Source organism: Ursus americanus, chromosome 25 (genome assembly GCF_024610735.1).
Source record: "Ursus americanus isolate L20-20 chromosome 25, mUrsAme1.1.p, whole genome shotgun sequence".
NCBI classification, from domain to species: Eukaryota; Metazoa; Chordata; class Mammalia; order Carnivora; family Ursidae; genus Ursus; species Ursus americanus.
Window position 1 is genome coordinate 32,988,970 of NC_142151.1, and position 15,549 is coordinate 33,004,518.

A 15,549-nucleotide genomic window follows, 5' to 3' on the forward strand; every position below is an offset into this window, starting at 1 on the left:
AATATTTAAGACCAATACAGATTCTTTTGGGCACCGCTTCAGCTGCATCCCACGTTTTATATGTTCTGTTTACATTCAGTTTTGAAAATTTTCTAATTTCCTTTTGTGATTTTATTTTTTGACTCATATGTTATATAGAAAAGTGTTGTTTTGTTTTCAATTATTTGGAAATTTTTCCAAATAACTTTTTCTGGTTGATTTCAAATTTAACTTTGTTGAGTTCAGAGAACCTACTCTAATGATTTCTAGTCTTTTAAATTTATTGAAACTTGCTTTGTGGATTGCTGTATGGTCTGTGTTGGTGAATGTTCTATGTTTAACTTAAAGGAATATGTATTTAGCAATTGTTGGGTCAATTAGGTCAAATTGGTAGTATTTTTTAGGTCCTCTATATCTTTACTACTTTTTCTCTCTGCCTATTGTATTAGACAAAGAAATGTTGAAATTGTAGTCATGGATTTGTTAATTCTCCTTTCATCTGTTTGTGCTTTGTGTATTGTGGAGCTCTCTTACAAGATGCACAGACATAAAGGATTGTAATTTTTTTGTGATTTAAGCCCTTTATATTCATCCAGATAGTACCATATCTTTCATCTTAAAGAACTCCTTTTTACATTTCTTACAGTGCAAATCTATTGGAAACTCCTATGCAAATTACTGGAGCTCTTTTTTCATGACTCTACCCCAGAACTCCCAGCTAAATTAGTCTCCATGAATGTTGATCTCCATCTCTTCATCTCAAGAAAGCCATTGGGATTTGTTTAAATTCCTCCCCCCTGTGCCTATGGCCCTTAAGTTGTCTTCAGGCAGGAAGCCAGGGTGATCATAAGGCTTATATAATTTCTTTCCCTTCTTTCAGGGACTACACCATCCTGAACTGTCTGTTGCCCAGTGTTTGAAGCCAGTCGTTTAGAATATTTCATCCAAATTTCTAGCTGTTTTTGGGGAGAGGTTAGGTTTGGTGTTTGTTACTCCATCATGCCTGAAAGAAGAATTTTCTTTGAGTATTTTTTTTCTATAGATTTATTCACTTATTTGAGAGAGACAGGGAGAGAGAAAGAGCACGTGAATGGGAGGGGCAGAGGGAGAGGGAGAGAGAGAATCTCAAGCAGACTCCACGCTTAGTGTGGAGCTCGACACGGGGCTTGATCTCAAAACCCTGAGATCACTACTTGAGCCGAAACCAAGACTTGGACACTCCACCAACTGTGCCACCCAGGTGCCCTTTTAAGTATTTTTAAATAAAGTAAAACATTAGAAATGCTGACATAAAAATAATTATAAAATGCCTTTGTTGCTTCTGTAAACAATATGCTAACACAGCATACACAAACATACAGTAGGATAATTATGAAAATGTAATAGTTATCAGATATAAAAATTTAATTGAACTCTGAAGTCTATTTTAAGATGCTTAAGCATAAAATAATTAAAATTACAGGATAAATTAAATTTTAATAGCGAACCAAGTAGGAGGTGTTTGTATCAATTTTAAGATTTATATAGAATATTATAAAGTTGATTTTTGGATATGTAGATTTTATAATTTGTTTTGACACTTAAAATTAATTCTTTATGGTTGTAAGAAAGAGAGTGGTGGAATTTACAATCTCATAATTTTGTAGTAACATCTCCAAATTTTTTATCCTTAATAACAGAATTTATTTATTGATCCTTATTTTCTTTAAATCCATAACTTTAAAAGTAGTTCTTTTCTGTTCTTTCTCAAGAGGATAATACCAAATAAACTCATTGTTTCATTTTAATGTCATTCCATAAATGAAACCACATAATATGAAAGTTAAATAGAGATGTTCTCAAGTTTGTTGAATGTGAAATAATTTAGTGTGATTCCAATATTTAAACAAATTAAAACAAAAATTTTCTAAGAGCAATTCAAAGAAACAGAAAAGAATGACATTGATCAGATTTGTGTATAAACTTTCTTTTTTTAAAGATTTTGTTTATTTGAGAGAGAGACAGAGAGAGAGCGAACATGAATGCGGGGAGAGGCAGAGTCAGAGGGAGAAGCAGACGCTCCGCTGAGCAGGGACCCTGACGTAGAACTCGATCCTAGGACTCCGGGTTCATGACCTGAGCCAAAGGCAGATGCTTAATGGACTGAGCCACCCAGGCACCCCAGATTTGTGTATAAACTTTCTTTGCTTCCTGTACACACATGTATTTATTATAACATGTAACTATTTTTTTACTTGGCTTTTCCTTCTGTCCTATGAGCTCATAGGAGGCATGGATTGTTTTTCCTACTTATCTTTATTCAGCACTTATTCAGTATCTATCTAGGCTAGGACAGCCATTCAATAAATATTTATGGATGAAAAAAATGTAGCTGAATTTTGAAAATGAAAAGCCAACATAGTTTATTATTTCTACTTTAAAAATGTTACAGTGGGAATGGAGCAATTTCCATCAATGAATATGTGTTTAACCTTTTATGATTGTACTGATACTAGCATCTTATGATTGAGTCAACATTTCTTACTTGCCTTTATTTTATTGTTTAAAAATAGGAAGTGAAGGCTCATTTCTTGTGAAAAGAAAATCCAATTCAATTAGTGTAGGAGAATTTTACCGAGATCGTGCCTTGCAGCATTGTTCACCAAATTTGCAAAGGCATTCCTGTTCATTGGTAAGTTAAATCGTGATTATGTTGTGTGTTTTGTTACTGATAGTCAGTCTCTTGATAACTGAACTTATGTGCCAAAGCTAAGAGCTACTGGTGCAGAAATTCCCTAGTATATGAAAACTTTATATATAGAATATGTATATATATGTGTATATATATGTATAAATCATTCTAAATATACATTTTTTGAGCATGTTTGGGCCATATGTGTACTAAGTATACTTCAAAATGATTTTATCTTTTTTTTTCTTTTTTTCAGAGCTCCCTATATATGGAGCCCAGGCTAGGTCTCTGTCTTATGGTGTGGCTTGGTCCCCTGAGTACTTTAACTAGAAATCTTATAGTGATTCTTAAGGAATAGGAAATGTTCTCTTTGCTCCAAAAAATGATAGTGATTTTATTATATTTGTCTATTTTTTAATAGGGACCTATTTTTGATCATGAAGATTTACTGAGGCGAAAAAGAAAAATATTGTCTTCAGATGACTCACTCAGTAAGTATCTGGAAGTAATCATAAATAAATAGATATTTTGAACAGAATACAGTCCTTTGTTAATAACAGTTACCTCTGTTCAAATTTTCTGGGTGTTAATCTCATCTTACATAACTTTCAAATTATATGTACCTAATGATACCACACACTATAGAAAAATGAAATACAATTATAGATTTAAAATTTTACCCTTTATGATGTTATGAATGACTGACTCTTTAATCCTTTCTACAACTTTTCTGAAATGTAAATTATACCATCACCAATGCCACTCTTCATCCCTTTCTCCGGGTCTATTGTTTTTTTATACTACTTCTACCACTTGATTAAGTATTTATTGTGTATTGTCCATCTCTGCCACTGGAATGTAAGCTCTGTAGTTTGGTTTTCTACTGAATCTCCAATGCCTGGAAGGGAGCCTGACACTAGTAGGTGATCAGTAAATATTTATCAGGTGAACTTAGATGACTTGTTCATATTTCCATTGTGTGTTTGTTTTTGACAAAAGGGTCATCAAAACTTCAATCCCATATGAGGCATTCAGACAGCATTTCTTCCCTGGCTTCTGAGAGAGAATATATTACATCATTAGACCTTTCAGCAAATGAACTAAAAGACATTGATGCCCTAAGCCAGAAATGCTGTATCAGTGGTCATTTGGAGCATCTTGAAAAGCTGGAGCTTCACCAGAATGCACTCACGAGCTTTCCACAACAACTGTGTGAAGTAAATTTAATTTATCCTTTTAACTGTCAGGATATTTGAAGAGCTTTTGCATTTCTATCTAACTTGCATGGTTAAATCTTTGAAAAGAAGGGTCTACTTCTGCATCATTGGTTTCTTGTGGTTTTCACACTGGTATCTTAGTCTGTGTGGTGTTCAAGAACATCTCTGAGGATGGAGATCTGGATTTAGGAATCCTAGGTTCTGTCCTCATGGTCCATGGTCCATGGTAGGATGTATCAAGGCTGCATGTTCATCACGCCTTCTTCAATTATTGTACTCTAGGAAGACACCTTAAACTGTTTGAAGAGGTAGGCTAGAATTAGACCTGGTTTCGTGGCACTGGCTCTGGCTCAGCCACCAACTGTTAAACAGTAAGTGTGTGTTCCTCCTGCTGCTCTAAACCTTCGTTTCCGCATCTGCAAAGTACAGAGGCTCCATGAAACTATCCATAAGGCATTTATTGAGTTTTAAAATTATATGGAACTTAAAAGTTGATTTTGTTTTGCTCAAAGTTCCTATTTTCAAAAATTAAAGTATAAAAGGATCTGCTGATAGAGTGGTCCTCGGAATATTGACTTTGTTCATCATTTTTATGTATGATGGATCAGAAATCAAAGAAGATATCCTGACAAATTGTAAAAAATTGATACAAATATTTAAATTATTAAAGTAAATTCTTAGACTGAGCTGCAAAGTTTGATGAAGGATCATACTTTATAAAAAACTAGTTTTATTGCAAATGTATTTTTCTTTTTTTCTCATCTGTAAAATTTACAATAATTTTGGTGTCTTTCCCTTAAAGTTTGTGTATTTGGAGAGAGAGAGAAAGGTGATCATCTTGTAACACGTGTCTAAATTGTGTTCTCTCTCTCTTCTCCTCTCTTCGCCTGACTAAATCCTCCAAGTCACAGGGGTCTCAGTTTAAATGTCCTTTCCTTACCCTTTTCTTCACTTCTCCTCTTCTTGCTTCCAGACCAGGTTGGCTACCAACCTGATTTACGTTTCCATCGCATCCATGTTGTCCCCCCAGTGCTTATAAATTTTGATCTAAGGTATATTCTCTTTACTGAATTGTTAACTTCTTGAGAACAGGAGCTGTTTCAGGCTTGTTCGTTTCTATTCTCGGTGCCAAGTAAGGTCTGAAATACAGTAGAGGCTCGATAGATGATTATTGAATTAATTTATGACAGAACTAATGACTGACACTTGGTAAACCTTCAGTAAGTATTTGCTAAAGAGTAAATAAGAGAAAACTGGAATTTAGCCTGGCCAAAAAAAGAGAATTCGAAAAGAGCACGACAAGGTGAGATACATTAAGGTATTCAAAGACCAGACCAGCTCAGAACCTTCTCTTAAGGAGGTTTTAAGTTGGCACCACTAGATGGCACTTTTTAAATTACTGCTTGTAGCTGTGTCTACCAGAAAATTTCTCCATTAAAACTTGGGAACAAATAATTTAAAAATCTTTCCTTCTGAATAATCTGGTAAGATCTGAAACAATGGCAGATATTTCAAAACAGCTTCTGGGGCAAAAATCCATTAATAAGCTTTACAATCACATCAGACTCTTTAGAATTTCTGTAAGGATAAATATATTGATATATAAAGAAGAGTATAGAGATTGTTTTGATATTTCAGCCTTTGACAATAATCCATACCAAAGGTTTAAAAAACTGACATACAAACAGAAGATTTCCTATTATTATGGTAAAATTGGAATTGCTTAAAAATGGAGATTAGAAATTTGAAACAAAAAGTTTCATGACAAAGAGGAGTTTCTAAAATGAAACTTATATACAATGACTACTTTTATGATTAAATATTATTTATATTAAAATGTATAACAATTTCTAAAATCTAGTATTTTAAAAATGTATTCCCAGGATTATTTTGTACTGTTTATTCATTAAATAATTCAGATATTTATTGAGGCTTATTCTGTTTCCATTTACTCTTGGCAGGAATAATTTACCAGAAAACTGAATTAAACTCTTAACCTTGTTTTTGTGAATTGCTTTTGACACTTTACCTGTTGTATTTTCCTGGTTTTTACCCATTTAATAGCAGGGAGGTTTGGACAAATCATTATATTGAAGTTCTCTTGTGGATTGTGTTTTCAATTTTTTGGAAAATTCTTAATGGTTCTAGTTACCAGAGGTATGGAAGGCAGAAAGATTAGCTAATTTTAAGTTTTTCAGATGGTTTTCAGATGGTTAGAGAATTTTAAAATACTGTCTTTCCAGACCCTGAAGTGTTTGACACATTTGGACTTGCACAGTAATAAATTTACATCATTTCCTTCTTACTTGTTGAAAATGAATTGTATTGCCAACCTCGATGTCTCTCGAAACGACATCAGCCCTTCAGTAGTTTTGGACTCTGCAGTGAAGTGCCCAACCTTGAAACAGTTTAACTTGTCATACAATCAGCTGTCTTCTTTTCCTGAGAACCTTGGCGATGTGGTAGAGAAATTGGAACAGCTCATTTTAGAAGGGTAAGAAAGAAGTTCATTAAATACAAAATGGTTGCCTTACATTGAAGTTCTGTTAAGATTGATAAAATATGTTGACATTGTTTCTATAGTGATGGGTTTTAAACAGTAATATGATAAAAGATTGAGGGAATTAATATTACAGCGTCTGTCAATTTTCACAATTAATTTTAAAATTAATAAATCTGCTTTGATGCTTTTCTTTGAAGGCAGATTGTTTTTTTCTTCAAAGCATATGAATTCATGAAATTTAATCCTCATTTTCTTTCTTATGACTAGAAATAAAATACCAGAAATATGTTCCCCCTTAAGCCTGAAGGAACTGAAGATTTTAAACCTTAGTAAAAATCACATTACATCCCTGTCAGAAGACTTCCTTGAGGCATGTCCTAAAGTGGAGAGTTTCAGTGCCAGAATGAATTATCTTGGTAAGTGTTCTGTACGAGTCTCCTCCTAACCAGTCCTTTTGAGTATTATAGGATGAGTCATACATGGACATGTTAGGTGGGGATATAAATTTAAATTTAATGGAGGAGTTTCAGAGATAAAGTTAACAGGGCAATGATTAAAAAAATGAGTTATCAAGCCATGAAGACACGAAGGAAGTTTAAATGTGTATTGCTAAGTGAAAGAAGTCCATCTGAAAAGGCTACATACTGTATGATTCCAACTATATGACATTTTTGAAAAGACAAAGCTGTGGGGACAGTAAAACAATCAATGATTGTCAGGAGTTTCGAGGGAGGGAGAGAGGAATGGGGAGGTGAGTGGGATTTTTAGGACAGTGAAACTATACTGAATGATACCATAATGTGGATACCTGTCATTTATACATTTGTCAAAACCCACAGAACATACAACACAGAGTGAGCTCTATTGTAAATGATGAATTTTAGTAAATAATATAAATAACCAGCTTCATGAGCTGGTTGAAGCAGAATACTGAGTTTCCTACTTAAGTTGGCTCAATTTTTTGGATTATAAGTATAGTTACTAGTATTTTCTTTTAGAAATAAAATTAACCAGTTAACAGTTTTCAAATTAGTATGGTTAATGTTATTCATTGAGCACTTGCTCTGTGCAGAATATTATAATAATACATAATATGATCATCACTTTTATTAAAAGTTGGGGAATATTCCATGTTCTGTTAGCATGTGAGATAACAGGGAATTATGTTTATCTGTAGTCTATCTGAACATTCTAATAGTAATATTAATATCTAATAAAATACTTTTATGGAAATAAGTGGGAACTCCCCATATGTTAGGGGAGGAGGCCATATGCACCTTGCCACCCATGTGACTATTCTGTGAAGACCCTGTAAAATAATTTTTTAAAAGGGTTTTATCCATTTATTTGTTAGAGAGAGTGCACACAAGCAGGGGGAGCTGCAGGCAGAGGGAGAAGCAGACTCCCTGCTGAGCAGGGAGCCAGATGTGGGGCTCCATCCCAGGACTCCAGGATCATGACCCGAGCTGAAGGCAGATGCTTAACTGACTGAGCCACCTAGGCGTCCCTGTAAAATAATTTTTAATACTGCTTAAAAGCAGAATGCAATTTGACTTATTCTAAAATATTTTATTTTGCCAGAACTTTCAGAAGCCAGTAATGATGAAAGCTATGCTAATTTGCATGATATTTTCCTCCTTTCTCCTTTCCTCTAGGCCTCTTGAATATTGACCATGTTCCTACCGTGAAAATGGGGGATAGAGTGATTCCCTCCTAGTGAGCAAAGCAAACCCAGTCTCTATCCTTAAAGAATAAGTAGTTAGGTTCAGAAGAGAGGCATTCAGTAACTAAGCTAAATGCCGCGAGGACGTGTTGAGGATGCTACAAGGGTCCCTCAAGGGGATCTCATCCAGACTGTGGAGGCAGACAAGTGTCTCTGTATCTGTGACATTTAAGTTAGAGCTGGAAAGAGGAGCATCCCAAGGACCCTGAGACTTGGTTAATGTCATCTCAGCCAAATCTCACAAAAGTCCTGTAGGGTAAGACAGGTATGCTCGACTGAGGAAATGAAAGAGAGATTTTTTTTTTTTTTAAGATTTTATTTATTTATTTGACAGAGATAGAGACAGCCAGCGAGAGAGGGAACACAAGCAGGGGGAGTGGGAGAGGAAGAAGCAGGCTTATAGCAGAGGAGCCTGATGTGGGGCTCGATCCCAGAGCACTGGGATCACGCCCTGAGCCGAAGGCAGACACCTAATGACTGAGCCACCCACGCGCCCCTGGAAGAGAGATTTTTGTGTGATGTATTCAGGGGCGTAGAATTAATTAACTAGTTGTTGTGAAAGCTCGAATACAACTGAGTTAAAAAAATCTGTTTACTTTGCACTACACAATTGTAATAGTTTTAGAAGTGGTCTTACATTCGGAAAGATGCTTTAGGAAAGTGATATCTGAGTGGGACCATTAACCATTAAAATAATCCCATGTGGAATGCAGTTTTGGTTCTTTGCATTTATGAGTCTTTTCCATATAGGATCTAAATCTCTTAATTATTAAGTGGAGATATATTTATTTTGCCACAAATAGTTTTCAGATATAGGTGAGAAATAATAGCATGTTCCTTTCTGCCTCTCAGAAAAACAGCTTCTAGCAGCATCTTGGAACACTTTGACCCTTGAAGATTTTCTAGAGAAAGCATAACCCATATTTTTAACCCTGAAAAGGCTAAGAAATAATTTCTCAAGCCACTTTCATAGAACCATAGATTTTTAAATTTTTAGATCTTTAAAGAATGGCAGAGTTCATCTGGTCTAGCTGCACTATTTTACAGATGGAAAACAGGCTGAATGATTTGCTCCGTTTCCAAAACTGTGTTCCACAAAATTGTATTGCCTTGAGGTACTTCATACTGTATTTCCTCCTTGGAAGTTCATAAAGTATATGAAAATATTGAGAATTGTGAGATATTTCACCTTATTTTACTTAATGTTTCCCTAATCTCTTAAGATTGTATGATCAAAGGATGCTTTAATTAAGCAACATCCATTATTATCCCATAGAATACTCTTTACTGGGTGATACTATAAAGAACTTTTATCTTTATATTGTGTATTAGTGTTCAAAGTGTTTTGTTATACTTACTTAAGAGTAATATGAATTAATCCGTAACGTATGTACGCATAATGGTAATATCACACATAATTTAGAATGAATATTCTAATAATTTTTACTTTGTACAGATGTTGGACAGATGAATTTGTTTGGACAGTAGTTTAGCTTTCAAATGAAAATATTCTTGTAAGTATAGTGCATTGTTTTGATGTTTCGTAAAAAGAGTAAGGGAATTACCTTATTTTGAAAGTAGAATTTTTTATTGTCAGCATGTGAATAGAAATTAAATTAAGTGACAGGTCATTGGTAGCTGTTCTTACTGTCAAATCTAAGGGAAATGTAGTTAAAATGATTAAAATGTCCCTCATCTCACTTTTATTTTCTTTTAGCTGCTATGCCTTTTTTGCCTTCTTCGCTGACAAGCCTAAAATTATCTCAAAACAGATTTACATGTGTTCCAGAAGCAATTTTAAATCTTCCACAGTAAGTTTATTATTTTAATTTTAAAACCACATGAGCTGGACCAAAACCTTTAGAAACACGGTTTTGACTTAGGCATATCAATTGATTTATAATTTGTAATTGATTTCTAAAGCTACTCAGTTTAATGTTTTTAAATCTGTGAATGTTTGATTTTTACTAGGCTAAAGACCCAAGTTGTTACTTGGACTTTTTAACTTTTATATTAATTTAGGGTACTATGTGTTGAGACAATTTAAGGTTAAGTAACTGTTGCACTATTACAAACAATTGAGATTACAGTAGCTATCCCTTTAACTTTAAATTTTACTTCTCTCAGGTTGGGTGTGCTCCTAGGATATTATTAACTTTGAAATTATACTTATGTTTGAGTGACATTTTTGCTGGAGATTAGGACAATTTATATAGCTCCAGGTGTTTGGGGATATTTCTGGTTAATTTCATTAAAAATGAAAGCTTCCTGTTAACTATAAATTTAGGCATTAATTAGATTCGAATGTGTCATCTTAAATAGCATTCTAATTGGGTTATGCATTATAAACCAAATCCATAAGTGTATATGTGCAAATATATGCATATGTAGGCAAATAATGCTTAGTTACAATCTAGTCGTAGAAGATACCAGACAGATACATAACAGTTAATTTCAGTGTAGCTTTAGAATGCGTCAGACACTGTTTTAACCGCTCAATGGTGGATCATGTCTTTAATCTTCCTAATAAAACTATTATTATTTCCACTTTATAATGAGAACATTATTTTATTAAAGAGAAGTAATTTGCCTAAATCACAGTTCTTAAACACTGGTGACTCAATTTTATATTCTCAACTCGTGCATATAGGCACCTCTAGATTACAGGTGGACCTGTATTTTAAACATAATGTATTCCTGAAAATGTATTTGAAAGTCAAATATTTATGAAGGTTGATTAGGAGATACATGCCGTAAAGAAGGTTTCTTCCCAGGTAACTAAAAATATCATTCAGTCCTTAATTACTCTATACTTTTAGACAACATCTTCAGGCATACGTTTCTAGTGTTTTGTATGTATTTCTTTAAATGGATGTGCAGTTGGCCAGCTTAAGTCCCCATTGAGGCTAACAGGGACTTCTTTTGAACAATCTGCTGATTGCTGGCTTTATCTAAGTTGTATTGTTTGTTAATGTACACATCTTGTCTCCAATACAGTCCAATTAATTTTCTTACTTTTATGCATCTTTATGAGATCCGTAGGGCAAAATCCAGTGTCATTTTAAAATAAGAGCAAAAATGTTGTGCAGACCAGTACAACTATGTGAGCTTAGTTAGAATTAATTCATTATGGCTCAAATATGCTGGATGAAAGGGGTCAGCATATAATTGTAAAAGTCCAAACAACCTTTACACAGTCAAATATATCACGGTCACTGTCTCTATTCTTCCTACACATGTGCGCTTATGCCATGTGTTTTTCTATTGTTTCCTGCAAACGTTGGGTAGTGTATTCCTGAAAGTAACCAGTTTGCATTGAGAACCTCCTGTGTGCAAGACATCATGATATTTATCACACCGAGACAAGCTGGTAAAAGGTTATGCTCATGCACAGTATTAATTAAGTCTAGGACACAACCTCTCAAGAATCCTCCCAGTAATGAGGAAAATGAAAAGAGAAGTGGGGGGCTACATATTTGTAACTCTTGTATAGAAGGCATATTTATAAATCTTGTATAGAAATGACCATTTTTTCATTTGTTAATTATGATTTCTCGTGCATCAGAAGCATTGGTAAACACTTGGTCTTTCTCTCATTCTAAGATTGACATTTTTATGTTTCTGAAGTAAGGAAAATTGACTTCAATTTTGTTTTTTGTTTTTAATGGTCCTTATTCATTTAAATGTTGTTCCTAGTGAGACATGCTTTTTTTTTCTAGCCCCTGTCTTTTACATATATACATAGAAACATACATGCATACTTAAATATAAATAATGTTAGTTTCCAAGTTGTGTCTCACTCTGGTGCAGATTTCTTGTGATGTTATTTCATGTATTTTGGAAGCACTCATTTGGTTTTTATCTTGACATTGTATTGTTCTAGCTTGCGATCCTTAGATATGAGCAGCAATGAAATTGAATATTTGCCGAGTCCTGCACACTGGAAATCTTTGAACTTAAGGGAAATCTTGTTCAGTTTTAATCAAATCAGCATCTTGGACTTAAGTGAAAAAGCGTATGTATGGTCAAGAGTAGAGAAATTACATCTTTCTCATAATAAACTGAAAGAGGTAAGAGGTCATCTTATTCGCTTGAAATGATTGCCGATTTACAAGTGTGCTTTTGTGATTTGAAAATATCACAAATTATCATTTAGAAAACGTTATTTGATATTTCTTACCTTTGAGTAAGATCTAATCCTACCCTGAAGTAAATGGGCGTATTAGCATGGATTGCCTTCCTTCAAAATCACTTTGCGCTCCATTTTTGAAGAATTCTATGAATATATATACATTGAATCATGAGTGTGTATAATGCGTTAAGTGTTTTACTTCATCACTAAATCTCTGATCTGTTAAAAGACTCGTAGATCATCTACATTTCTCAGGTTGTTGCTGAACCATCCCTCGCTTGTGTTTTTCAGCTGATTTTCTCTCCAATTTTCTTAAATCTCTGCATTTCTCCATCATGTTGCCCTTAGCTCAGTGGGTCAGCCTTTTTTTGCTTTACTCCATTGCCTCTGTTTAAATATAAAACTGATTATTTATTCATCTCAGAAAAAGATGTATAATTTTGCCAACTTCAAGTTTTTTTTTTGCCTACGAAAGCCAAAAAGAATTAAGTGTCTCAAACTGTGAAGTTCAAAATAACTGTGAGTGGTTTTTGGTACCTGATTTTTTTTGTCAGCAAATTGATGTTTCCTATTGTAAAAGTCATGCATATTGCTTAATAATTTGGAACAGGAAAAAAAAAAAACTCCTATTACAATGCCACTGAAAGTGTAAACATTTAGTTGTATTTTAAGAATGGTCAGTTGCATGTAAGTTTATGACTCGATCTTTATAGCTTTAGTAAAGAACATAGTGTAAAGGAATGGACTGAAGTCACTGATGATTGGATTTAGATAAATAAAAAGAATTTCTTTACTTTTAATGTTGTGAGGAGATGAAATATGCTACCAAGGGAGAATAGGTTTTCTAAGATTATAAATAAGTGCCTTGCATTGTTTTGGGTAAGTTCTTTATACTTATATCTTTAAATATTTATATTGAAACCTATGATAAGCCTTTGAAAAGTTTTAGAACTCTGCTGAAAGGTTATACAATTTGCTAATGGGTTTTCTGAGCCTTTCTTTTTTCCTAGGAAGTGTCTTATTTCTTGGCAGCACACATTTCTTCCTTCCTACCAACAGGATTTGCCCTTTTTTATTTCATTAAGATTCCTCCTGAGATTGGCTGTCTTGAAAACCTGACCTCCCTTGATGTCAGTTACAATTTGGAACTGAGATCCTTTCCTAATGAAATGGGGAAGTTAAGCAAAATATGGGATCTTCCTTTGGATGAACTACGGCTTAATTTTGATTTTAAACATATAGGATGTAAAGCCAAAGACATCATAAGGTTAGATAATTTTATTTCCATTTTTTAAATTAAGTTCGTTTCAGATTCTTTTCTGTGACTTCGATGGGTATGTAGTTACAATTTAGGAGATAATGTGTACTACTGTTTAATGGAGATATGCTGTGTGCCATTTGCCTTTTATTTAATAAATGGGTTTATATGGTGCCTCTACAGAGCTTTTCATTTTCTCCTAGCCACCCTAATGTTGAGAGAGTGTCTTCTGCTCCTGATCGTGCTTGTCATAGAAATGAACTGTAAAAGGAAATTATTTGGTCTCTTATTACAAATATATGTTCTAAAGAAATATAGCAGAATATAATAACTTATCAAGCTTCATTTCATATAGCAAATACTTATCATATGTCTATTGCATCTTAAAGCATTATAAATACTTAAATGATATAAAATTACTAACTTTGATTTTGCATGTGAGGGTGGGTAACTTACCCCGATCATTTTTGAAATCACCAAAACTTCCCAGGTATCCCTGTTTCTTTGGTAATGGACTTTATCTCACTCTCCATTACCTTTTAAGCACGTCAATCTTACTGGTACCTACTTGTAAAACTGTTTATTCCCATTTCTACAAAATTACTCCTACCTACATTTATCTTGCAGATTTCAGCTCAATTATCACCTCTCAATGAATCCCTGACTTGACTATAATATCCAACAAGGCAGGGATCATGGCTGTGTTCATTCACAGTTTGATTCTTGGCACCTAACACAGAGCCTGGCATACAATTGATAATTATTGAATTACCAGTGAACTACATGCTTACCTAATTCTCTTCTGCTTTAATTTTCTTAAATTACATTTAACTTTTCATCTCTTTTTATGAGGAAAGATTGGTTTTCTGTTCCCCTGGGCTTGATTTAATTTGAAAAGAAAGACTGTCACCAGCTATGCTAAACTTGACTACCTTCCATCTTACCTAATTGTTTCCCATGGTTTTCCCTTCTGAAACTGGACAGATGTTCAAATTAAAATTGGTTCAATTCTTGGTAAGGATTTAGTAGAACTGCATTTCATTATGGTATGCTATATTACCAAGCTGCTATATCTATTTTTAAATGTGTTTAACATTTTTAGAAGGGAGAAACCTAGAGTAGTTTAGAAATTGTAGGCATCATTTGCTTTTTTTTTTTTTTTTAAGATTTTGTTTATTTATTTGACGGAGAGAGAGAGCAAGCAAGGGAAGCAGCAGAGGGAGAGGGAGAAGCAAGCTCCCTGCTGAGCAGGGAGCCCAATGTGGGGCTGGATCCCAGGACCCTAGGATCATGACCTGATCCAAAGGCAGATGCTTAACCAACTGAGCCACCTGGGCACCCCCATCATTTGCTTTTTTAAAGAATGACTTTTTTGAAGAGTGCTGAATTCTTAATAAATAGACAATTGAACCATTGATATTCTTGCTTATTGATAATGCAAACAGAGCTCAAGTTGTACATGAGAAAATTATTTCAAACAGAATTTAAGTTGTATGTGACAAAATGATTTCAGTAATAGCAGGCAAAATATCTGATCTGTCAGGCTGTATTTTCTAAAGCATCAAATAAATCATGAAAAGTAATGATGCCTTTTGTTCAGATCCTCAGGAATGCTGGTCAGAGTCCTATTAGTTATGAGAATGAATCAGTCCATATTCCCTAAAATTCACATATGATTTAGTTTCCTCCTCTAATTTTAAATTGTAGCAGCATTTTAACATAGTTAAAAATACATCTTTCTATAGCCAGTATATTTTTAAGAACATTTAAAATCTAGTATTAATTGAAAAGTGGTTTTGTTAGCTACCTATAGCACTTCTAATTAGTTTCAGTTGTTTTTTTCATTAAGATTGTTAGGAAAAGCATCATACTATCTGCTGATAGTTTAATAGCTTACATTTATTAATTTATAATATAACCAGTATGTTCTCAGTCTCCATTTCTATTATATACCTGCATATGTAATATATGAATATATACATTATATATACCAAAAATGAATATATATGTACACACACACATACACACAGGCACATATAATGTACCCAATATGACCTCACTATCAA

The 15,549-nt window shown here is 33.8% G+C and overlaps 1 protein-coding gene across 6 annotated transcripts in view; it reads left to right on the forward strand.

Annotated features, from left to right (window-relative positions):
- The window catches only part of LRRK2 (leucine rich repeat kinase 2), a 135,069-nt gene that overhangs the window by 57,665 nt on the left and 61,855 nt on the right, over positions 1-15,549 (forward strand). For all 6 annotated transcript variants that reach the window (XM_045776530.2, XM_045776532.2, XM_045776533.2 and 3 more), the window contains 8 exons: positions 2,532-2,650; positions 3,072-3,141; positions 3,650-3,867; positions 6,111-6,361; positions 6,638-6,786; positions 9,811-9,904; positions 11,977-12,163; positions 13,311-13,492. In XM_045776530.2, coding sequence (XP_045632486.2) covers positions 2,532-2,650; positions 3,072-3,141; positions 3,650-3,867; positions 6,111-6,361; positions 6,638-6,786; positions 9,811-9,904; positions 11,977-12,163; positions 13,311-13,492 — 1,270 coding nt within the window. The remainder of the gene's footprint in view (positions 1-2,531; positions 2,651-3,071; positions 3,142-3,649; positions 3,868-6,110; positions 6,362-6,637; positions 6,787-9,810; positions 9,905-11,976; positions 12,164-13,310; positions 13,493-15,549) is intronic.